The 25,110-nt window shown below is 39.8% G+C and overlaps 1 protein-coding gene across 1 annotated transcript in view; it reads right to left on the reverse strand.

Annotated features, from left to right (window-relative positions):
• Window positions 1–25,110, reverse strand: part of LOC136826554 (alpha-2-macroglobulin-like) — a 440,224-nt gene that overhangs the window by 24,615 nt on the left and 390,499 nt on the right. Inside the window, 3 exon segments of the mRNA XM_067083736.1 lie at window positions 6,365–6,516; window positions 11,089–11,362; window positions 20,913–21,017. Of these exon segments, the coding sequence (XP_066939837.1) occupies window positions 6,365–6,516; window positions 11,089–11,362; window positions 20,913–21,017 (531 nt within the window).

Here is a 25,110-nt window from a genome sequence, read left to right on the forward strand (position 1 = left end):
ATAAATTTGACACTACTTCCTTCCATCTTGCATGGGAAAAAGGACCAATATCTCATATCTCATCATTCAAGGATACAAGTAAACACTTGACCGCAGGATTCCTATTTTATTCCCAAGGCCAAGAAGTACGAGCAGAAGAAAAACACGTTCTGAAGACCATGAGAAATTCATATTTGGAGTGTGAAGCTTTTCATAGTGTCTCATAAGGTGCATTTTCTTATTCTGTAGATTAAGAAAACAAAAGCATATCCTACAGAACTTTCATCGGTATATCCAAGAATTTCATCCCTTCACAATTAGCATTTCTTATACACTACCAGATCTTGAAAATATCACTCCACTTACGAGCAATACATACTACAGTACTGCATCCACTCCGGCACTTCTCCCACAGTATCCATAATCATCCACTCAACTGACCGAATTTCTCTTTAGCTAAGCTTAGTTTTATTTACACTGTTCATGTTATTTCTTCATTTACTCTTCCATTTTTGAAGCCTGCATACAACACCTCTTAGGACCTCCATTTCTGCACTCCTTTGTAGGAGCCTATGTATTGTATTAAGAACGAGAGACTTGGTGCTGATCTCTGATGGACACCAATATTCACCTCTCTGATATACCTGCCACTCTTTTCCTCTTAAATCTTGTACTATGATATAGTGCAATCATTTCCCTAATGAGTCCTTCCAATTCTCATCTGCCCAACTTTGTAAGGTTCATTGTATCACTTGTTTTGGTAGTCTCAAATGCTACCAACATCGACAAACATAAAAGATCTCACAACGAGCCCTCCCTTTTTTTCAGGAAATAATCTTTGAGAAATTTCTTCAAAGTGAGCATATGTGAACCACTTATTAGAAAGCTACACAAAGAGGTGAAAGCTGAAAGTTGCATGAAGAGTTCAAGTTAATTTCATGAGTTTTGCTAAGACAATGTAACTATGCCTCTTGCATTTTAAACAAAAGGCTGTACAGTACTACAACAGGCTCCCACTTTTTAACATTAATGCACTACGGATATACTTGAAGAGGACAGGGCACCACAAACAGAGGTCTTCCATTGGGTAAAAGTATTTTGAACATATACTGTCTAGGGTACATTCATATGTTTTGGGGAGCCAGCAAAAAATTTACAAGTGCTTCATCTCCTCTGCCATTGTGTTACAACAAGTGTATCTGATGCTGAGGGAGGTCATGAAGTTCCCTGGTGTGAACCCTTTTTTACTTCAAGACAGTGCTACCCAACATAAGTAAAACTAAGGTTTGTACTTGTATATGGATGAGTATGAATTTTAATATAAATTTTCATTTTTATATAAATAACTTACCAAGTAATTACATTGCTATTAGTTCCTACTTTTTTGCGACAGCTTAAGTTTTAAAAATTTTGTGGTAGTGCTCATATTGTTTTGGTGTAGGTAACAGACCCCGCCCACTTTCGGGAAAGAATAGGTACAACCGGCTTAGGTACTCAATTCGTTCCTGCTGCTCATTGACTGAACATTAGTCACTGGGTAGCTTTTGTTTTGATTTGTTTTCACTGGTTGTTTGCAGACATTGCCGAATTTGGTGAAGTACATTGTAGTATTTGGTAGCGCTAATCAGCTTTTTTCCTTAACTGTGAGTGGACATGTCAGACTCGAGTGCTCATAGTATTAGGTATTGCAGCAAGGGCTGCAAGATGAGACTGACATCTGCTAGGTATGACACTCATACATCTGCACCTCTTGTAGAGGGCAAAACTATTCTCCTAACATTAAGAACGTAATGAGTGGGATCAGGGGAAATGGAAGACTAAATTCTCATTTAGCAAGACTTCAAAGAGACAGAGAGAGAGAAAGGCGGCTGCTAAAGCCAAGGTTAGGTTGCAGCATTCTCCAGAGGTGTCTGTCCTTTCAACTCCTATGACAGCTTTTTCAACTATTCCAAGCCCTCTATCTCTACCTGTAACTCCTTTACCTGGCTCCCTACCTTCCGATCCTAGTGCCTTAGCCAGCCTTGAAGTCTGAGTAGATAAGAAGTTTGGTGTTATGGTAGATGCCACAACCCATCTGTTAAGATTTTGATGAATCAATTGAGTGCACAAAAGTGTTAGTGCAAGTGTCATGTCAGTGGAGGAGGTGGCTACTCGTCCCACCGATGCTCCTAGACCTAGGTCCCTGTCAAACTCCCCTAAACCTGGTAGGAGGCAAACCAAGCGTCCAAGGGAGGTCGGTGGGGTTTGCCCACAGGTAGTTGCCCCCCCTCAGTCAAGCCTGTTGCCGATCCCAGGTATCGACAGACAGCCACTGGAAAGGTGTCTTACAGATCTCCTAAGCTTGGTCCTTGTCAGACTCCCCTAAACCTGGGAGGAGGCATATTGTCTGTCCATGGGAGTCTGTAGGGGTTTTTGCCTCCGGATAGTTACTCCTCAGTCGATCCTGCTGTCTGCAGTTTTCGATGGACAACCATTGAAAAAGCTTACGAGTATATGTGCACGCCGTATTGGCGAGGGACCCCGATCCCGACGTGGGCAGGAGGCACAGTCATACCACTGTAAAAGACAGCAGCTCCCGGGCGCAATCCTCTGCTTGCGTGTAAGCGTTCCAGAGATCTAGGAGAGATTTCTGAACCTTCTTGCAGCTTCTGGGACCAGGAAGATGTCCCGATGTCTCCCGAGTTGTCTGTACTGCAACTCGCATTTAAGAAGAATGCCGATTAGCCAGTATCAGCCGAGCACCCGGGGGAGGCAGTATTATGGCTGATTGCACGTCTGGCGCCAGGCGTTTGGCTGGCATCAAGCCACCAGTTGGTGATACTGTTGTACATTTCACACATTTGATAGCAGTCGAACGCCCAGTGACGTATGTTGATGCAGTGGATTATGAGTGCCCGAGGGGATGTGAGTGTGCTCTCCGAACCGAGTGCTCCAACCACCGTTTGGCGCCCGATTGTCCTATATGGGGATCACTCGTCTGGCACCAGGCAGTCGGCTAGCATCAAGTGGCCAGTGGGTGGTACTACAGTACGTTTCGAACGTTTGGTAGCACTCAGACGCCCAGTGACATACGTTGGTGCAGTGGATTACGAGCGCCCGAGTGAAGTAGAGCTCGCTCTCCGAGCCAGACACTCCAACCATCGTCTGGAGCTGATCGTCCTACATTGGTTGTCCTGCTAAACGACCTCTTACCAGGAAGCGTTCTGTGCCCGATCAGACTTTAACTGAGTGTTCTCAGGACTTTGATGGTTCATTGGTTTTGGCTACTACTTCTATGAAATCTCGCCAGACTCAGTTGCCGCACTCACCACCTCATTTGGCGCCACATCCTGGCACGCATTTAACATCTCATACCACTACTGCTGATCGTCCAACGCAGTCAGTTTCGTCTAGTGTCAATGTTCCAGTGGCACAAGACTCCTCTCTGGAACTGATTCATCGTCTTCTCAATAACACCTTGAGCCTTTTAAAGAAGCTTTTGACTACAGTGAGAAGAACAAAAGGACTTAGCTTCTTCTTCGATCTCGTCCTTCGGCCAAGATAGGCTTTTTGTCAACGGAGTTGGATCATTTAGCGAAAGACTTATTCAAAGTCTTTGTAATATTCAGCTTCCTTGATTGGACAGTGGGAGCTGTGACAAAGAAGACTGAAGATTGCACAGGTCTACCGGACAATTTTACTGCAGACTGGCTAGGAGCTTTATCCTGTGCGGACAAGGTGTTTTGTGATGGATCGCAAGAATTGGCTGCTCTCTTTGCCTTAGGCTTATTGAAGAAGAGGAAGCTGGGGTGTTCATTTAAAAAGAGGGAGCTGGGGTTGTTCATTTGTCATTAAAGGAGCCACTCCTCAGAAATTGTCTCTGCTCATCACCCTGTTGGACCAAGATAGTCTTTTTCCCAGGGCTACTTTGGAGCATGCAGCTTCAGAGCTTCAGAAGAAGACTACCCAAGACTTGCTAACGCAGTCCAATAAATGCCCAAAGCAGCCGATTCAGACACCTGCGGCACCTCTTAGTATAAGGGTGGCCTCTCCTTTGCAACAGCGGCCTTTTTGCGGCAGCAGACCAGGGTATTAGTCCTGGCCATGTACCAAGCCCCGTGCAGTGCGCACAGTCATCAAATCACCTACCAAACCCTCTTGTAGCAAGCGAGGATCCGGTCCTCCGTTTGCCGGTGGAAGCAAGCCTTCTCCATTTCTGGAGGAAATGGGAAGTCAAGAATGTGGAACCATGGGCGATAGAAGTTTTGAGAGAGGGGTACTCAATCCCATTCAACGCAAAGCCCCCATTGACGTCAGCGCCCATCAACTTGACAAGCTACTCTGTAGGCTCACAGAGGTTTTTGGCCCTGTGAAAGGAGGTTACCTCTCTGATCAAAAAAGGGGCCATAGAAGTTGTGAAAGACGTGAACTCGAAGGGAGTTTTACAACCCAGGTCATCGGGAGGGTGGAGACCTGTCCTGGACTTAGTGCTCTGAATTTTTTCGTAAAGACCACAAAATTCAGGATGGAAACCAATCAGTCAGTGCTGTCCTCCATTCATCAAGGGGATTGGATGGTTACGATAGACATCCAATCCCCATGGAGGAAGCATACTTTCATGTTCCAGTCCACCCGGGATCCAGAAAGTACTTGAGATTCATGTTCCAGGGCTCTCACCCCAGTAGCAAAGTGGCTACATTTGATGGGCATCAATATATGCCTGTATCTTGAAGACTGGCTCCTACGCTCCCCGTCGAGAAATCGTTGCGCCGAAGGCTTACAGAAGACTCTCTCCCTTGTCCAGGATATGGGCCTTCTGATCAACTTCTCCAATTCACAACTAGTCCCGACTCAGTCGATCTTCTATTTAAGGACGATGATTGACTCTCAGAGAAGAATTCTTTCCTGCCTGCAGATGATTCAGAAATTTCTCGTTCTTCCTCCCTGCTCAGCCAAAGAATGGATGAGCCTCTTGGGCACTCTTTTGTCCATAAAGAAGTTTGTGCTGTTAGGGAGACTGTACTCGAGACCCTTGCAGTTCTTCCTAAAGGCCACCTGGCGCATGAAGACATCTCCAGACTCTCTTGTCTTCCCCATTACTCCCGAAGTCAAGGAGGACCTTCGGGGGTGGCTGGGAGAAGAGAGATTCCTGGTAGGGAAGTCTTTATTCCCTCTGAACTCAAGCCTAACTTTGTTCTCAGATGCTTAAGACCTGCTATGGGAGCTCATTTACATGACTTGGAAGTTGCAGGGACGTGGTCACAAGAAGAAAGATTGCTCCACATCAATGTAAAGGAGCTGAAAGCGATACACCTGGCTCTTCAGCATTTTGCTTTGATGACGCACAACAAAATAATTGCAGTCCACTCGGACAACATGATGGCGTTGGCCTATATAACGAACCAAAGAGGCACACGCTCTTTCTCTCTTTGCCAGGCGGTCAGAGATCTTCTCATTTGGCAACCATCAGAGTACTCCGTGGCAGCAAAGCACCCACTAAAGTAGAAGCGATTCTCAGCTTTACTGCTGCGCCACTACAGGTTGATGATGAGCACCAACCAGAGGCAGTACCCATCTGCTGTAGCTCTCTCAACAGGTAAGGTTACAACAAGCTTTGTCCAATGCTGGCTACCTATCTATTTCAAATTCATCTCCATTACTGAGTGTTTGTGAGTAGTTAGTGTCCATGTATCCCACCTACTTTCTCTTTGGGATTCAGCAATGTAATTACTTGGTAAGCTATTTATATAAAAATGACATTCTTATAATAAAATAAAGTTTTATATATACTTACCAAGCAATTAGATGATCGGAGCTCTCCTACCTCCCCTCTAATGGACATTATGCTACCAAGTAATTACATGATTGGAGCCCTCCTGCCTCCCCTCTAATGGACATTATGCATGAGCAAATTGAATACCTGAGCCGGTTGCACCTATTCTTTCCTGAGAGTGGGCAGGGTCTGTTACCTACACCAAACAATATGAGTGCTACTGCAAAATTTTTAAAACTTGAGTTGCCGCGAACAGTAGGAACTAATAGCAATGTAATTACTTGGTAAGTATATATAAAACTTTATTTTATTGTAAAAATGTCATATTTCACAATAGTGTATACACACTACATATATACCTAATAAATGGCTTGTACAACTGTTAAAAGTTGTTTACATTTTCTACCAGAGCACTTATAAAATTCCTGAATGCACAAACCCTCCAATAACCACTTTACCAAGCAACTAACCACTTTACCAAGCAACTACTTGGTTCTGAATTTCTTGACTCCCAACTAGTGCTCTCAGTACAGCATTACCTAAAGCTAAGACTTGTATGCTACAAAGTACTAACATTATTTTACAAATTTTTTACAATGTAACTCTGCTCTAAGGGGTTCTTGTACATCTTACCTGGGTAGATATAAAGCCACCCTGACCATTTCTCTTGGATGAAATCCATTTAACAACTTTTCTAGCTTGAGTTACATATTTTTCATGGTCAAGAGTCATCATTGCTAAAACAGCATAGCCAGCAGTCTCTACTGCAACAGCATCACTCATACCTTTTTAAAGAAACAAATGCTGAAATTAAAATAATTAAAAGAAAAAATAAATAAGTCTACATTAGCAGTTTCTAATACTAAGAGAACAATTTTTAATTTCAATATCCAACATTTTGCTCTAGCTCCAAAGGAATATTATCATCATGCATAAGACCCCTCACATCTAGACCCATAACCATGGTGTGAGTATATGAAAGTGGGTGGTAAGATGAAAAACACTGCAAAGAAAGAGGAAAATGAAATTTAACGAAAAAACAAACAAAGGAACAAACAACAATCAAAACCAAAGACCAAACATTTGTATTGAAGGGGGTTATGTCCCATAGGAAGGGCATCTCTATACCATGGAGGAACAACTTCTTTTCTTAAATTTTTTGATAGCTTAGTGGCTTGTTTCATCCTCAAGGAGTTACCCTCCATGGTCTTCCAAAGCTCCATGGGTGACCAAACTAATGTCAAAGAATTCTCTTATAGCTGGCCTTGCGGCCGAGTATTGTGTCATTGCAATAAATGCTGTAACACTTGATGGAGTATATAATGGACTCACAAATAAGGGGCCACTTTCCCAAATCTTTACAGCGAGGCTGTATACTCAGGTTCTTCCATCATCAAAACCTGCTTAGAAGAGGAAGTGATTAATGCGACTGTTACTCTGCCATGGTGTCGCGGGGCCCAAGAACCACTACTCTTTTTGGTCAACACAGTAAAATTTATTATTACTAAAGCCCTGAAAAAATTTGAAATTTTTCTCCGATTTCATTAGCGAGAATCATGGAAACATCAAAAATAATGATATAAGTTCTTAATATTAAGTTCCGGTTAAGGCTTTTAGTTTTAAAGTTTTGGAATTAATAATCAATTTGTGTGTCAAAGCTGGAAAACCGTCGCCCGGCAGTGTTGCCAAACCCGCGGTTTACCCACCCAATTGGGCTACTTTTGAACTGCTTGCTGCGGCCTATGAAATGGTGCCGCTACTTACCTAAAATTGGGCTACTTTGGTGACACAAAATCGCGGCATCACTAAATCCGTTTTATAGGCCTTTACAAACATAATATTTCATATTTATTGTAACGGAAAGACGTATATTGAATCTACCTCTATTTTGGATTTTAATAAATACTGTTAAAGCATAATAATGAAATATTACAGTTATTTTTCGTCTTACTAGTTGGTTGATCAGACTGTCGCCGTCTAGACACTAAACAGGAATTGAGGCGTGAAGAGTAATTCATTTCGAAATATGAGTCACTGGTCAGATTCATTTTTCCCATTCAGTGAGAAGGTTGACTAAGTTAAGATGCCAAAAAAGTGCAATTTTAGTGTTTATATGAAACATTATAATCCTAAATGGGAGAGTGAGGAATTCTTGAAATATTGGGTTAAAAGTGTTCCTGGAGATGAAACAAAAGCACGATGTCGTTTTTGCAATGCTGTCATAAGAGCTCACCATTCAGATTTAATGAAACTTGCTAATACTTGGACCCATAAATCATATGTAAAGACAAGAGAAAGCAATGTTACGAGGTTTTTGGCCAGTACTTCATCTCAGCAAACCAAGCAGACTGGCATCAACCAAAAAGCTACGGATTTGAAACTTTCCGTGTGCATGTTTGCTTGCCATATCTCAATAAATTCTGTTGATCACATTGGGGAGGTAATAAACTGATGTGGAAAAAGCTGTAATTGTAGTAAAAATGCCCTATCCAATCACCGTTTCATGTTGGATAAAAAATTGGGCTACTTTTCAGGCGATTGCCGCGGTTTTTAAGGCTTTGTATCGCGGTTTGACTATCAAGTTATTTGGCAACCCCGGGAAAACGGCGTTTCTTGCCATCAATGGTCGGCGCTTTGCCAGTTTTGTAAAGCCCAAATTATTGCAAAGAATTTATCATTCTAAATAAATGTTTTAACTAAAAAGAAATGTTCCACAACTTATCATTAATATAGAAATTCCTTTCAGATTATACAATGTCTACAATAATCTAGGCAGTAAGTGAGAATAATTTAGACTAGATTTAATGGTGGATGTTGTCTGTAGCCTACAACCTAGGATTACGTATACTTAAGTGGCCTAGCTTTTAACCTAGGATTATGGATCCTTAAGTGGCCTAGCTTAGACCAAGGACCCTAGTATCAGATAATAACAATACCTGGGCAAAATAAATCAGTAGCCTAGCTACAAGTCTACATATTAGTAAAAAATTTTTCCTTTTATATAAGCCTGTACACTTAAGCATGATCTAAATAATCTAGGACTAGATACTTTATATTAAGTTAAGTGAACTATTTATGAAGCATCCCATTATTGGACTAAATCGTTAGCCTGGAACTTGTAACCTAGGACTAGATGAAATAGTAATCTGTGCTGGATGAGATGGTAGCCTACCTTTAAGACTACCTATTAAGGTACAGTAATTGTTTTATGTAACCCAAACCCTTAAGTGTGAATTAAATAATAGGGATTAGACAGAAGCCTTGACTAGAGTAGGTGATAGCCTAGGTATAAGGTTACACATTAGTGAGTTACTGTTTTACTGTATATGGTAGACCAAATACCCTAGGATTGGATATAAACAACAACCCGGGTTACACAAAAATAGTAGCCTAACTATAAGGTTACATATTAGTAAGTTTCTGTTTTTATATAGCCTATAAAATTAAGAGTGATCTATAATAATCTGGACTAGGTATTACCCTATGCTAGGCTAAGAAAGAGCAAATAAACCTAGGATTATGTATAAACAGTATCCCAGACTCAATAAAATAGCCTAGCTTTTACAACTCAGTAGCCTATCTGTAAGGCTACATATTAGTAGGGTCTTATGTAGCCTATATCCTTGAAGGTGATATAAACCTAGAACAGGTAGTAGCCTAACCAGATTAAGTTTGAACCCCATCTTAGGGGAACACCCTACTATTAACCTAAAACAGAGTGGTAACATAATCAATGGGTCATATCCATAGAATCGTAGTAATGTGTTAAAATATTAATTCACAATTACTACAATAACACCGCCTTAAAGGATTTACTTGCAAATGCTTCTAAACTAAATTAAGAGAACACTAAATGGATACCCATACAGTGTATTACATTTCATAACTTTGATTACCCGGTCTACTTCCAAGCACCAGGGAAAGGTCTCAGGCAACATTAATTGGTACATAATTAAAAACAATAATTATTGGAATTATCAGACCAAATTTGTATAAAATCAAAATCTTTAAGATTTAAATTTATTTGAAAAAGCTCACAATTACGAAAAAATACTTTTTATATTCCTGTAGGAGAAGAGCATAACAAAAATTTTTCTCAACACCTGTAACGTCACTATTGGTAGAGTAATACCCATTAGAAGCAGATCCGCAAGAATTATCGATCAATGTTAAAACGTCACTGACAAATGAGTTTCAATAATAAAATTGTCTAATATTACAGTATTGCATTAATGCTAAATATTGCTTTGTTAGACAGGAAAAAAACACCATGGCAATTACAGCCTAGTCTAGCGATCTAATCTAGACCTCTCAACTTGCAGGAGACCTACTGGCTCCCAACTTTAACAAATATACGCCTACCTGTTAAAATTCTAAGGAGCTAACATTTTTCACTCGGGTCTTAAAACTATGCTAAGCTTTAAAGTTATGATGATTGACAAATGCACAGTCAAACACGCCTTCGGAGCAAAAATTAGGGATTAGTGAACTCTTGGACAGATCAGAGTGCAATAAGGAAGATAGCCAACATACTCACTGTCGTCATATCTGTGCAAGTAGGATGACGGGAAAACCAAGGCACAGTCGCTGTGGACAGGAGATAGAGTCCTTTTGTCCTCAGTCATTCATATTCTATCGCTGTGTCCACAAGCACTGTTGTGGCCAAGGCCAACTATAGGAGAATTCTTTGAAATTGGTTGGTCTGTTCTATGGAGCCCTGGGGGACTATGAGAGTGTAACCCTTTTGAGGACGAATAGCGGCTACACTATTACAGCCAATATTAATTCTCTCACTTCTTGTTCCTCTTTCTCCCACTCCATCTATCTCATTTTCTTTCTCTCCACGTACAACCATATTGGGCAGGCAACCTGAAGTCTCTCTCTCTCTCTCTTTAATATTTTTTTTCATTCTTTGTCTATCTTCTCTTCGAAACTTTATTCATTCGTTTAAACATTATGACAATACAGGATTTCGGGGAAAAGTGAAATACTGTTAATAAGTCCTTATGTTGACGATAAGTAATTTCATTAATTGAGTAATTAATGATAGACAATGTCAGAGGGTCACCTGTGATGATTGATAAAATATATACATTTCAATCTAAGCGTTACTGATATAATTGCTTATCTGAAGAGAAGGGAGGCTACAGTATGAATCAGGGAACTTAATTTTTAAAAATCTTTTATTACCTGAAATTGCTGCTCTATTCTCATTTATTATTTATATCATTCATTAAATCTCCAACTAATATAGCATAATGGATAACTCAGTCATGAATAACTCAGCGTACGCTGTACTCAGGAAGATTACTGAGATTTATACAGTTCATTACTGATCAAAAGATAAATAATTTTACCTGATCCTTCGGGCAGCTCCCAGTGCATAGAATTTGATGTCTCTGTGGCCAAACTAATCATCTTTTGCACAACATTATCAGCATTTGACTCTTGTGACAATGCTAAAGCATATGCTGTGAGTACAGTCGTATATGGATTCTCAGACTTATCAGCATTTAAGCAAAAGGCTGCTTCACTGATAGCTTTGCTTGTGTGCGGCTCACCAGATTCCAGTAAAGATATCAAAACATAAGCTGTGAGAGGAACTGGAGACCCTGCACCTTCAATGCCACCCTGAAAAAAATAACAAATATAAATACTGTAATTGGGTAAATTAAAATTGCATCAAAGAATATGTCTATGCAAATTCTTTGTCATAGATATACAGTGTTATTGTTGCTAGTTCTTATTTGCATACTACACATTGTGTCTTGAAAAAAGGACCAGTGTCAAGACTATGTTGTACAAAAGTAGTTGATTTTACAGACAGTCATCTGACTGTTGTGCGAAAATGTAGGGAGAGAACTCAGTATTGTATATTAAATGTAACAGAGGGTGTCACAAGAAATGCTCAGGATTACAAAATACATATGGAGTAAGAGATTTTTAATGTCTGAAATGTATTGCAAAGGAAAATGAGGTAGAGTGGAGAAGAAATGTGTTGTGCCAGATGAGCAGATCCTTGGGGCAGTAGAGCATTTCTGTTACCTTGTGGACGCAATGAACTGTGAAGCAAGATCCAAGAGGTCAGTAAACAAATAGCATGATGAAATGGAGAGAGGTAGCAATACTAATGGTTATTAAAAAGGTCCCATTAGTAAAGACAGCAAGGGCTTATGAGGCTTATGATTGGTACATAAGGCCAGCGCTACTCTATGCAGCAGAAATGTGGGCACTGACAAGGAAAATAGAGATTTTGAAAAGTTGTGACAGTAGAATGTCAAGATTCATTATGGTGAAGAGTAAGGTAGGAAGATTATATTATTAATAAGGAATGGGTGGAAAGATTTGGGCTGGAAAATAAACTGAGATCTAAAAGATCGAGTTGGTTTGGACATGTCAAAATTATTATCATTATTCAGAAGATGAACTTTGTTCATATGGAACAAGCCCACAGGGGCCATTGACTTGAATTCCAGCTTCCAAAGAATATGTGTTCTTTAGGAAGAATATGGTGTTCATTAGGAAGAAGTAAGAGCAGGTAAAGGGAAATACAGAAAGAAATCTTGCTTATTAAAAAAGAAAAAAAAAATTAATAAGTAGATAATGTATTAAAATGGAAGGAGAATAGTATTAGGGTAGTAACGCATTGCATCTTTGTTTGAACTTTTGAAGTTCCACTTGCACGACATCTTCAGAGAGGCTGTTCCATAGTCCGACGGTGGGAGGAATAAAGGATCTCTGGAATTGAGAAGTTCGACAGCGAGGCATATTTACTACACAATGGTGCTGCTGTTCATCAAACCTAGTTATTCTCGCCCGGTAAAGGGGATCAGGGATCAATTGAGAATGTGAAAGATCTCAGTTAAAATACAACTTATGAAAAATTGACAAACAAGAGACCATCTGTCGATGGTCCAAGTCATAACTGCTAATATTAGGAAGCAGAAACCTACCACCACGAACCACTCCATCTAAAAGATATAAATCTCTGGCAGGAGGAGGCATCCATACCAGAAAACAGTACTGTATTCTAGTAAAGGAAAGACAAAAGACCTAAAACAAGCTGCATTGATTTTATCACTGTTATAAATATATGAGGCCTTTCGTACCATACCTAACTTTCTTGCAGCATTGACGGACACTTTCATTGGATGTTTCTGAAAGCAATAGTTATAGTAGTAGGATGAAGGCTTGTAGGATGGCCCTGAAAATCACATAAATATGGGGACAGACAAAGACCTATAGCTAATGAGAGTTCAGGCAGAAAGAGCACCGGACAAAATGAGAGAAATCATTCATGTCTTGTCACCACGAGCGGAAAGGATGGCAAATAATGTTTACGACGATGATGATTTATTGATTAATCCTTTATTATGCATAACTTAACTTGTAGACCTCATTTGGACTGAGATAATTAACATGAAACAAATTAAAACATGACCACATATCAAGGTGAGGTTATGGGAAGTGAGCCTTGAATCAAGCCTATTCCATGTAATTTCCTGCACTGTATTGTGATCATACTAATAATCTTATTTGATAATACTGGCAACAAATAATAACTGACTAGTAAAAGTTCTAACATACAATATTGTTAAACACTACTGGATTTGGGGCAGGCATTATATTTCATGAGCAATATTCTTTCAAATGATGATTTACAGTAAGAAGAACAAAATATGTTTTAAATTCAGGTTTTTTTGATAGGTAGTCACTTGGAGTTACCTTCCATGGTCTACCAGAACTCCATGGTGACCAAACTAATATAAAAAAATTCTCTTCTAGTTGTTTTTTTGGGCCAGATATTGTGTCATAATGATTAACATTATAACACGTGATGGAGTATGTAATGGACTCAAAGATAAGAGGGCACTTTCCCTTATCTTCAGCGAAGCTGAACCCAGTTTTTCCAACGTCAAAGAACCTGCAAAGAGGAGTGACTATTGCGCATGCGCGTCCACCCTCTTGTTTACAACCGGGCTGTTTAAGACCAGGTCACCAGTGACCGGGGAGCCATTGCCTTCTGTTGGCCAATAGCGAACGTGCTACTTCATTACCTGGGCTTCGAAAAAATTTCTACTTTTTTCTCCGATTTCATTTGCAAGGATCATGGAAACATCAAAAATATCAAGATAAGTGCTTTATATTAAGTTCCAGTTAAAAGTTTTAGTTTTAAACTTTTGGAATTGATAATTTGTGTGTGAAAGCCGGAACCCGGCTCATTGATTACTAGTTTCATAAAGCGAAAATTGGTTTAAATTCTAACTAAATGTTTTATCTAAAAGAAATGTTCCACAAGTTATCATTAATATAGAAAATCCTTTCAGATTATATGATGTCTGCAATGATCTAAGCAGTAAGTGAGAATAATTTAGACTAGATTAATAGTGGATGTTGTCTGTATCCTATGTCCTTGGATTACGTATCCTTCAATGGCCTAGCTTGGACCAAGGACCCTAGGATCAGATAATAACAATATCTGGGCAAAATAAATCGGTGGCCTAACAATAAGGCTACATATTAGTATAATTTTTTCCTTTTATATAAGCCTGTGCCCTTAAGCATGATCTAAATAATCCAGGACTAGGCATTATCTTATATTAAGTTAAATGATAACTTTTTATGAAATGTCCCATTTTTGGATTAAATTATTAGCCTAGACCATGTAACTTAGGACTTAGTGAAATAGTAATCTGTGCTGGATGAGATGGTAACCTAGCCTTAAGGCTACATACAAAGGTAATTGTGTTTTATGTAAACCATACCCTCAAGTGTGAATTAAATAATCTGGATTAGGCAGTAGCCTAGATTAGAGAAAGTTATAGCCTGGCTATAAGGTTACACATTAGTGAGTTACTGTTTTATATAGTTGACCAAACAGCATAGGATTGGACACACAGTAAACAACAACCTGGGTTAGCCAAAAGAAATAGTAGCCTAACTATATGGTTACATAATTGAAAAATTCTGTTTTTATATAGCCTATACATTTAAGAGTGATTTATAATAATCTGGATTAGGCAATACCCTATACTAGGCTAAGAAAGCACAAATAAGCCTAGGGCTACATATAAACAGTATCCCAGGCTCAATAAAATAACCTAATTTTTTACGACCCGGTAGCATGCCTGTAAGGCTACATACTAATAGGGTCTTATGTAGCCTATATCCTTAAAGGTGATATAAATCTAGAACATACAGTAGCCTAATCAGATTAAGTAGGAACCCCTTTTTAAGGAATATCCTACTGTTAGCCTAAAACAGCAATGGCCAAGTATCAGATAAAAGGGTAGTCTCAGCCACATAAAACAGAAAACCAAATTATAAGGGGGTTATTTTCTTTATACAGTGGTTTATATCCTCAAGTTTTACATAAGCCTAGAATAAGCACTACAGGATAAGTGAGAACCCTCTAAGAAATCCTCTATTCTTAGCTTAATGTAGATTATATTAGAAGCATTAACCTAAGCCATATAAAACAGCAGCTTGGGTTACTTTAATTAGTCTGAATGGCATGACAATTAGAATTAAAAATTTCACATAGCTATTGCAAAAGTACTAAGTGTACTATAAGTAATACAGCCGTATACAGGCATGAAAACTAACCTAAACCTTAGATGTTTAATTAAATGTATTACAACTAAACACTTGTAATCAAGTTAACCTGTAAAATGGAAACTATATGAGGAACTACAGAAGTGTCCCTCATTAAAAACAATTAATACTAACCAGCTTCCAATAACAACTTGTTTTATATCACTACAGGGCCACCATTAGGCTGGACCCCCAGCTCAAGTGTTCCATAGCAAATTGCTCGGTTCACTGTTTGCCAGTGGGTATGGCCCACACCACCTGCCATGAGCATAGGCCTTGTGAAAAAACATGAAAAATTTGCTTGACCGCCAGATATATGCAACATTTGTAGTATGCTCCTGGCGGCAAATTTTAAGGACGAAACAGCTCTTTTTAAGCTGTCTCGATGGGTCCTAGGGTTCAGTAGGGATGAGTAAGTAGAAGAATCTTTACATGGGACTGACATTCTTACTGAAGAATATGAAGTGGACATTGCGCTGAAATGGCCCTGCTGAACCCAGAAGGATCAGGGACACAAATTTTAGCTAGCCATGGGAGAAACCTTCTGGAAGGAATTCTATTCCCCATATAGCTATCGATGCTGAATAGGATCTTTCCCCCAAAAGGGATACTAGGATCCACCTAACTCCGACTGAAATAACTACATTTTCGGAGGGGTATAGTAACTTACCATGACTCCTGCCCCTTGATTTATAGGCAGTTACAGTTCAGTTGTTGAAGCTCAGTTAGATTGCACAAGCTCCCCCAAAAAGGGATACACAGTTTGAGGCATTTGATCAATTCCGTAAGGAAATTGAGTAACATCAAAGATGTCCTTGCCACAGAACAGCAATATATAAGGGATATGAAGCATGATTCCATAAAGGAAATTAAGTCAGTCAAGTGCACCCCAAGGTGTAAAAGTACTGCATCCTATAACCGAAAAGTGGGTGTGGATACAAATGCTGCACAAACAAGGTCCAATGTTAGAATTCTGACTGGAAATAACATAATGGTCAGTTCGTAATACAGAACTTCAGAACAAAACATAACGGGCTCCAATACTCACACCTGTTGATATTGATAATTCTCGGCAAGACGTCTCAATGTATTTTATCTCCCAATGGCAAGTATGTAATTAATGAGAGAAAAACTATGATCGAAGTTGTACATGCAGAATTTATAAACAGGGCAGTATTCCCCAATACAGGATGGCACCTGGTACAGTCTTCACTAGACTTGGAGAAACCACTAACAGAAATGGTTTTTTTACCTGTGACTATAGCATTAAAAACCATAAAAAAACACCCTTTACCAGGTTAAGACCCAAGTTGCTCACTAAGTAGCCCAAGCCTTCTGTCCCTTCACTTTCAAAATTATTAATGATGTGAAGGCAGATTTTCAGAATTTGTAGTGACTAAAAACGAGACGATGGCAAAATTAAAACCATTTACGACAGTCATCCCAGTTTCAGGAAACTCCACCTTTTAGATATGGCTACGCAGCAGTTTGGGACCCCTATGAGAAGACTCACAGAGGGGACAGCCTCATCAGAATTTTATGCTAGGCTCCAACTCCTTAGCATTATTACCTCTACCACCTTGAAGGAAGTTGCCACCAAAAGGCTTCCAGAAGATTCCAGGACAATTTTTGCTGTTGAGGCCAAAAGTCTTATGAGAACCCTATGGGAAGCACTCTGTGACTTTCTAGTGCAAATGGAAGCATTGGAGGGCCCCAACAAATCACTCTCCAGTGTCACTGCATTAATACATTCTAACCGCTTCTGTAAGGATGTGTTTGAGGAGTCTGTTGTGGCTCAACTCGCAAGCAAGCCAGCCAACAAAATTGTACAGTGTATGCTCTTCTGGGGAAAGAGGAATTCAGGAAACAGAGAACCCAAAATTTCCCTTTACCCATCCCCAAAAAAGGCTCTCTCTGATCAAAAATCATATAAGCCTTCAGTCAACCCCAAATTTTTCCTCAAAAAACAGGTAGGTTGTCAGAAGGGACAATTCCCTACAAAGGGACAACAACAACAACAGCAAAGACATCCTTTTCACAAGGTCCAAAAACTATCTTATAGGGTGAATAAGGAAAAGCAACACTTGGAATGTCTATCAAAGGCAAAGGAGAGGAAGAGGCAGATACCAATAGGAATTGTATGGTTTGGGATGGGCTTCAACGACATCACAGACAATGGAAATTTTTCCCTTTTGGGGGGACAGCATTATTTTCAATGGGCTGGGGTAGAAACGGTCTCGTCCCTCCCCCTCCTTTAAAGGGTTCTTCCAAAAACCAGACCCCTCTCTGGAAGATTAAGGGCAGAAAGGCCCTGTTAATGGAGGTCATAGAGAAACATGCGTATTTTTGCCACCAAGTACGTCTCTTCAGTGTCCCCAAAAATGATTCCTCCTAAAGAAGAGTGATCCTCAACCAGTCAACATTGAACAAGCACATTGTTTGCCAAAAGTTTCTGATTACTGTTGCCCAAGTACATTCAATCACTCCAAGAGGGCCTTGGACAGTTTCTACAGATCAAAAGATACATACCAGCACGTGCCTGTCGCCATTCCCTTCTGCCCCTTCTTAAGGTTCCGGATAGGGAAAGATACGTACAGATTCAGTCATGCCCTTTGGGCTAAACATTGCCAAAAGATTTTTTTTTAAATTAGCAACAGTATTTGTTTGAGAACTCAAATAAAAAGGAAAACAACTAATAGCCTACCTAGACAACTGGTTGATCTGGGGGCCCACAAGAAAAAGTGGTTGAAAAACCTAAGAGCAATGGTCAACAGACTGCAGTCAAAGGTTTTATAATAAAGTGGAAAAAATCCCGCCTCACACACGGCAGACACCTTCAGTGGCTGGGACTGTGTTGGGATACTCTCCATGGCCTGTTGTCTCTCCCCATCATGCTCAAAACAGAATAAGGCAAGTCCTCAAAAGGTTCCTTGCACAGGCCAGAGTTCCCAGATGGCAATTAGAACGTATGATGGGCCTGCTCTGCAGTTCACATCAGTCATAGATCCAATACTTAGACTGCAACTAAAAATGTGAACAAATTCTGGCTATCGCATGCAACAGAAATGATGCAAGACCAACCTCATCAAAATTTTAGAGAAGTTGGGGAGATACTTCGCCCTTGGACCCGGAAGGAATCTCTGGTGAAACTGGTCACCCTGACTCCCCCATCTGTAGAGATGACAATTCACACTGATGGGTTGGGAGGATCGTCAGGTGGCAGGGAGGTGGTCAGCTACTCTGAGGAATTCTTATATCAATTTCCTGGAGCTGATGGCTGTCTTTTTCTTTCTCAAAAAACTCACACCTCCAGAAGAGAGAGAGAGAGAGAGACAACATGACTACAATGTCTTGCATCAAGAGGTCGGGATCATGTTCACCTCCTCTCAATATGATAATGCTAGCTATCCTTCGGATGGCGCAAGCAAGGAAGTGGCACCTGTCTGCACTTCACCTCACAGGGTGTCTCATTGGAATAGCCGACTCTCTGTCAAGGAAAACGACAGCCTCAACAGAGTGGATGTTGGGCAACCACTCTTTTCAAACAATAGCCAACATGCTTCCACAACTGGAAGTGGACCTGTTCGCCACATACAAGAATCACAAACTTCTAATATATGTTAATCATCACGACACAATACCTGGCCAAAAAGACCAACTAGAAGAGAATTCTGTGATATTAGTTTGGTCACCATGGAGCTCTCGTAGACCATGGAAGGTGGGTGTCTTCTCCTCTGTGATCCCTATCAACACCACAGAAACATGAGCAGAATCAAACCAAAGCCTCTCAGGGGTTTGGTAATGAGGATGCCAAGACCTGAAGGGCTGGGGTCAGATGTGTGAAAAGTGCAAGCATGTGACTCAGATACAGCTAGCTTGGGACAATGCAGTGAAGAGCTAACAAGGACTACTATGGAGATGGGGCAGGTGACAGTCCAGACAGAGAGGAAAATCCAGAACAAGCAGTCAAGGAGAGGGAGGAAGCCTGCAGTCTAGATACAGCAAAGAATATGAGAGCATGCATTCAAGGAGTGCGAGGGAGCCCAAAGAACTCGGCATAAAGGGAAGCAAGCAAGTTTGAATGGAAGGACACTGTAGAGGGCAGCTACCGGATGAAGTCTGATTAAAATGGGGTACAAGTTAATAGCAGGAGAACAAGGCTGCAAGGGACCTAAGAGATAGACAAGTCAGCATGGAATACACAGAAGGAGGAAGCCTGTGTCAGACAGAGACCGAGAGGGGGAAGAACCAGGAGGAGCAGCAACCATCGAAGGCACCAGGAAAAGTCACTATCAATGGCAGGAAGACCTTTGAGGCACTGCAGAAGAGGCAGAAACGATCATCATAAAATCTGAGGATATGGGAATCCGAAAAGCAACAACCATCAAAAGACCAAATGCAAGCAGCAGGAGCAAAAAGAAACATCAGTTGCACAGGATTCACTGGGAGAAACATCAGTGAGGGATGAAGCTACATCAAGGACAAGAGTACAATGAGACTTGAGACCAAAGAAGCGGGCTTTGAAAACTTGATAACTGATGACTGCTCATGGTAATGGCAAGACATACAGACTAGAATGGCCAAACACTTGGGAGAAGCCAAGGAAGTGTGACAACATCCCAGCCAAAGGCACTAAACAGGAGCAGCTGAGCCCACAGCAAACAGCAAAAAGAGGGGTGGTAGAATGAATAGTGATGGTTACGACAATGGTAGCAAAGGGTCACGGAACATTCAGGAGCAGTGACAACAATGTGGCACACCTCATACAGTATATCCAACGAGAATGGCCTTTCAGACGTGAAAGGTTGCAGCAAGGCTCAAAAATATCATGTAAGCACCAGAACTTGAACTGAGCAAAGCAAACACTTTCTTATAATTTCATAAATAAAAATATAAAATTTGATTGCATAAAATAAAGTGGTGATATATTTGAATAACAGTAGTTTAAGGCAAATCAATACTGTAAATAATTATGAAACAAATTGCAAATTAAAATGATCAAAATAAGAAATGAAGTCATAAGTATTATAAAAAAAAAGAAAACTTAGGTAGAATAACTCAATATTCCAACCACACATCATAAACATGAGACAAGTACACACTCAAACCCAACAATGGTAGAAATTAGCTGACGGCAAAGCATGCTGAAAAATCCTGGAGAGCAAGGCAGCTAGTCCACACTCACCAAAGGTGCCCAGTAAAATGAGGAGCATCAACAAGTCTCTCAAGTAATAAGGAGTTGGTGGAACCATTCATTTTAGAATTCTTTGCTCCTCACACCTGGAAGCATCCTCCACACATAAGGCTATTTCAAGATGAATGGATGTAATGATACTGAAAGCATATTTTAAAATGACACACTGGATCGAATAATCCAGTATCAGTTCTGTAAAACCACACAAAAATTTAATGACTTCACATTACTCAGACTTAATACTTTCATTACTTACAGCCACATAATGATCTTAGCATATATTTCATAAACTTTTAATTGCCGGTGTGCTGAAGTTTCGTAAAATTTTAATTACTGGCACGCTGAAGTATTAGAGTAGAGTACCATCCCCTAATTTTTAAGCATTGGCCTCACCTTCATTCCCTTGTGAAATACTTTTCCTACAGACTGAAAACATCCATTCTCCATTTGCTTCATCTTAAGCCAGTCTCGACTCATGTCTAGATCATCTCCGTCAATCTGAAAGTCACAAACAGTTACAGTAGTGAAAAAAATAACAGCCAGTGTTTAAAGATAGCATTTACATTTAGGAATAAAACATAAATAACATTAGAGCAAAAAAGGCAGACATTTCCTTTTTTTTTTTATAAAGTATTCAACAAGATGCTGCATTCCAGTAACAGCGTTGCATTTCAAATACAACAATCATGCCAAAATTCACCATACTGTGCACCCATATTAATGAGATGTTTGTCAAATTTTCTTTCAGTGTTTTCAAGATGACCTTTGCATCAAAAGTAAGCAAAAATGGTGGATTAGCCACCAGCCAACTGTAGTGCAACCATTACCAACTGTACCTCCTTATATATTAAGGAAATGGACTCAATTTTTCCTTTCATAACAAAACAGATAACGGCTGAAATTTAAACATTTAAAGAATACTCGGGCTTCTCAATGTATAACAAAAGAAAAGAGTTCGCAAGACTTCAAACAAAATTGAACATGTTATATGTTATATTGAATTAATATACCTCTGTGTTCTTCTGAAACAAATTTCAGGTGCATTTATTCTTCCAGTTCTTCCTAGAAAGGACAATCAAGAAACTTGGGCCGCTGTTATGCATAAAGCTTCAAAAGTAAATTCATCAACTGAAATAAAATTACAATATTCTTACACATTTAAAATCAAAACCTCAAATATTATAGCCATACCTCGGTTAAAGGGTTTAATCCATTCCAGAAGGATGTCCTTTAACCAAATTGTCCTTAAACCAAGCATATTTTTCCCATAAGAAATAAAATGTTATTGAATAATCCATTCTATGCCTCCATTACTACAACAAATAAAAGCATTTTAACTCAACTTTAATAAAGTAAATAGATGAAACAAAGTAAATAAAATAAATGCATATTTGTTCTAACTTTCTCTGTAATTGGGAGAACTAATGGCCTATACAGAAGGTGGAGAGATGTTATTGTTAGGAAACAAGAGTCACCTTCCATAAAAACAGCAGGCATCTGTGCCTCTGAAGTTTTCTTTTCTGTCACTCTCTACTTTGTTTTTGGCTGCATTTTAAAATGTCCCCAAAGTGAGAGATATTGTCATTCAGCAGGTTTATAACATGGTTTGCTACAGCTTTGTCAGGGTAATATTTTTCAAGCAGACCTTGCACTTTCCCCCAATGTGCACACATTTTCTCCTATTAATGAACTAGAGACACACTTTCTTCCTCTGAAGGAGACAGTTCCTTAGCTGCTGTCTGCTACTGCTCCCTCTGAAGGTTCTACAGTTCTTATTTGTACTCTACAAACTCCACATCAACATCAGTCACTTCAAAGCCCATGGACTTGCCCAGAGACCCAATATCCTCCACAAAAGGCTCAGCCTCAAAGCTTTCAACCCCCTTCTGCTACAGCATCTGGCCACAATCTCCTCCTGGCAGAGCTCATGGTCTTATAAGAAACATCCCCCTAGGCTTTTTTCTATGAGGCTTACACAACAGTGGATGTCGAAGTGCTTCTTCCAAAATTCTCTTGGGATCTGCTCTTTATCAGACACCAATTCCAAGCACCTATGGAATAATGCTTTGGTGAAGTTTTCTGAAATTACATATGACCTACTGGTTTAAACTCCTGTAGCAGCTTGGTCTCCAAGCCGGAGGGTTGAGCAGGAGCCTTGCCCATCATAAGAAGGGCCTCAGAGACAACTGTTTCTCCTTAAGGTGTTATTTCATGGTGGGCCAGTCACTCATTCATACACTCAGTAAAAAAAACAGCCTGGTTTCCCAAGCCACAGTGTTGTCCTCCACACCTCATTTAATTTATTTTTCATTTCATAATTTTTCTTAAAACCCTATTGTTTTCTGAGTGACGACAAGCAAAGGTTTCAGTTTTAGGTCCTCACTTGCATTTCCACAGACCAAAAGAGTTAGCTTGTCCTTCATTGGCTTAAGTACTGGCAGTGACTTTTCCTCTAGACAAGGGCCCTGTTTGCCATTTTCTTCCAAAACAGACCTGTCTCATCACAAAAGAAACACTTGTTGAGGAGCAAAGCCTTCAGCCTTTGTATAGTAAATGAACTCTCTAACATATTTCATAGCAGCATCTCTGTTACAACTGGTAGCTTCCCATGCCTCACCACACTGTACACGACACTTTTTTTTTTTATTTCTTAAACTACCTATGACTAAGTTTTCAATTCTTCAGTGCTACCTGTATAAAAATTCGTTCCAGGAGTGGTTTTTTAAGATATCAGCTTGTAATTGCCTTGTCTTTTTGTACTATCACCAGCTAAGTGTTTAATTTATCCACATTAACAATAATTTCTCAATCTCTTCATAGACACCTTTGTTTTGTAATATATTACCCCTCTCTTTGCCTTACTGGTATCTCTAGCATTCTTAGAAGCCAGGATGACTTACATACAGTACAATTACTAGCACTCAAATGAGAAAAACACACACAGTTTAGCAGAGATGTGCACTGAGTGAAAACCATGCACAGACTGACTTTGTTTCAGCTGGGAACTGTACACACAACATGCCTAACCTCATACATGTGTAACAGTCACGGGGATGACCTTTGAAAGAACTGTGTGATGACCTAGCAGGGTGCTTCCGCTGTAGAGGTGGTGGTGTCGGCGGCGAGGAATGTCTGACATGCATTTGGGATCTGACGAATGCATTTGTGCTGACATTGGAAGTTTGCTCAGTTAGATACAGAGAGCTGTCTGTTCACGTTTTAAGCACATGGAAACAATGTGTTCGTTCGGTCACTGAACTAATGCACCGGAAACGATGAGATTCCGGGGAGGTGTGTGTGTGTATGTGCGATCCCCCATGATATATAACGGGAATAGCATTGACTCACGGGAGGACTTTGGTTTTGGTGAGTGGTGTGTGTGTTACCTCGTGAGCGTTTAAAGACCACCACCGTGAAAATACCCTATCTAGTGACCATAGAAAGTGAGTACCATAACTCATGAACACATATTTTCCAGACTTTATATAGTGCTGCAGTGAAATCCCGTTGTGCCTTCCTTACGTATTTTTCTGTTTTGAATATGAATATTAATTTCAGGTTTTAATATGATATATTTCTTTCTACAGGAATTCGAACATTTTCCTGGGAGGGACAAATATTTGGAAGTGGTGTTATTACTTTTACATATGGTATGACTTTTATTGTAGTCATTACGACCTTGTTACTTTGTTTGATGACCAGGGTGTTAATCACTGGTATAGCTTGGCATAGAATCATTATCCTACTTGCTTGTGAGACAGTATCTCCTCTAGTTATGTGTGAATCACTCCATTTTCCGACTGTAGCTTTTGCAGAATCACTTTAATTAAAGTTCTCAATAAAGTCTAGTTTTGTATATCAGTCTCATTTCAGTAGGCCTTTGTGTAAAGATAGGTTTAGTGAGAGTCCTATGACGATGGAGAAGGGATCTGCTGACCCAAGGAAAGAGCCACGGCTACCAGAGACATCTCAAGAAAAGTGAGATGTTTAATTCTGTTCTAAAAACAGATACATCAATAAAAGATGGGCCTTGAACCTGGGCCGTTAACACATGTCCTAGCTATTCATTTTTGTCTGCTCTTAACCAAGCAGACGTCCGTTAACGGAATGGATTTTTTCTTGGACTCTTTTAACTGAATTGCAAGAATAAACAATAACAGAAAGTTTGTAAGGAAGGTATTGAGTGATATACTGGCTGGGTGTTGTCTAGTTTATTGCCGGTTCCTTACTGAATGAATGTACAGAATCTTCAAGGTTGTTATTGGCTGATGTGAGCCACAAAGTAGTTTCTACACACAGACAAGACAAAACAAAGATTATGTTTCAGACATCTGTGCTTGTGGACAGACAAACAGATGGCGATTGTGAGAGACATAATAAATGTACAATGATAAAACATATATCCATTGAAAGGCCAGGAAATTCCACATATGAACATTTGCATGAGATTCGAGACAGATTAATGAATACAACGCAGTAGTGTAATATGTGTGAAATGGCGAGGCATTTGGCGTCTTCACAAACAGAAACATACATGAAGTTTGATACAGAAGATTCGGTGGAACATTATGAGTACACAGTCGGAATGCTT

This window comes from Macrobrachium rosenbergii, chromosome 41 (genome assembly GCF_040412425.1).
Source record: "Macrobrachium rosenbergii isolate ZJJX-2024 chromosome 41, ASM4041242v1, whole genome shotgun sequence".
NCBI lineage: Eukaryota > Metazoa > Arthropoda > Malacostraca > Decapoda > Palaemonidae > Macrobrachium > Macrobrachium rosenbergii.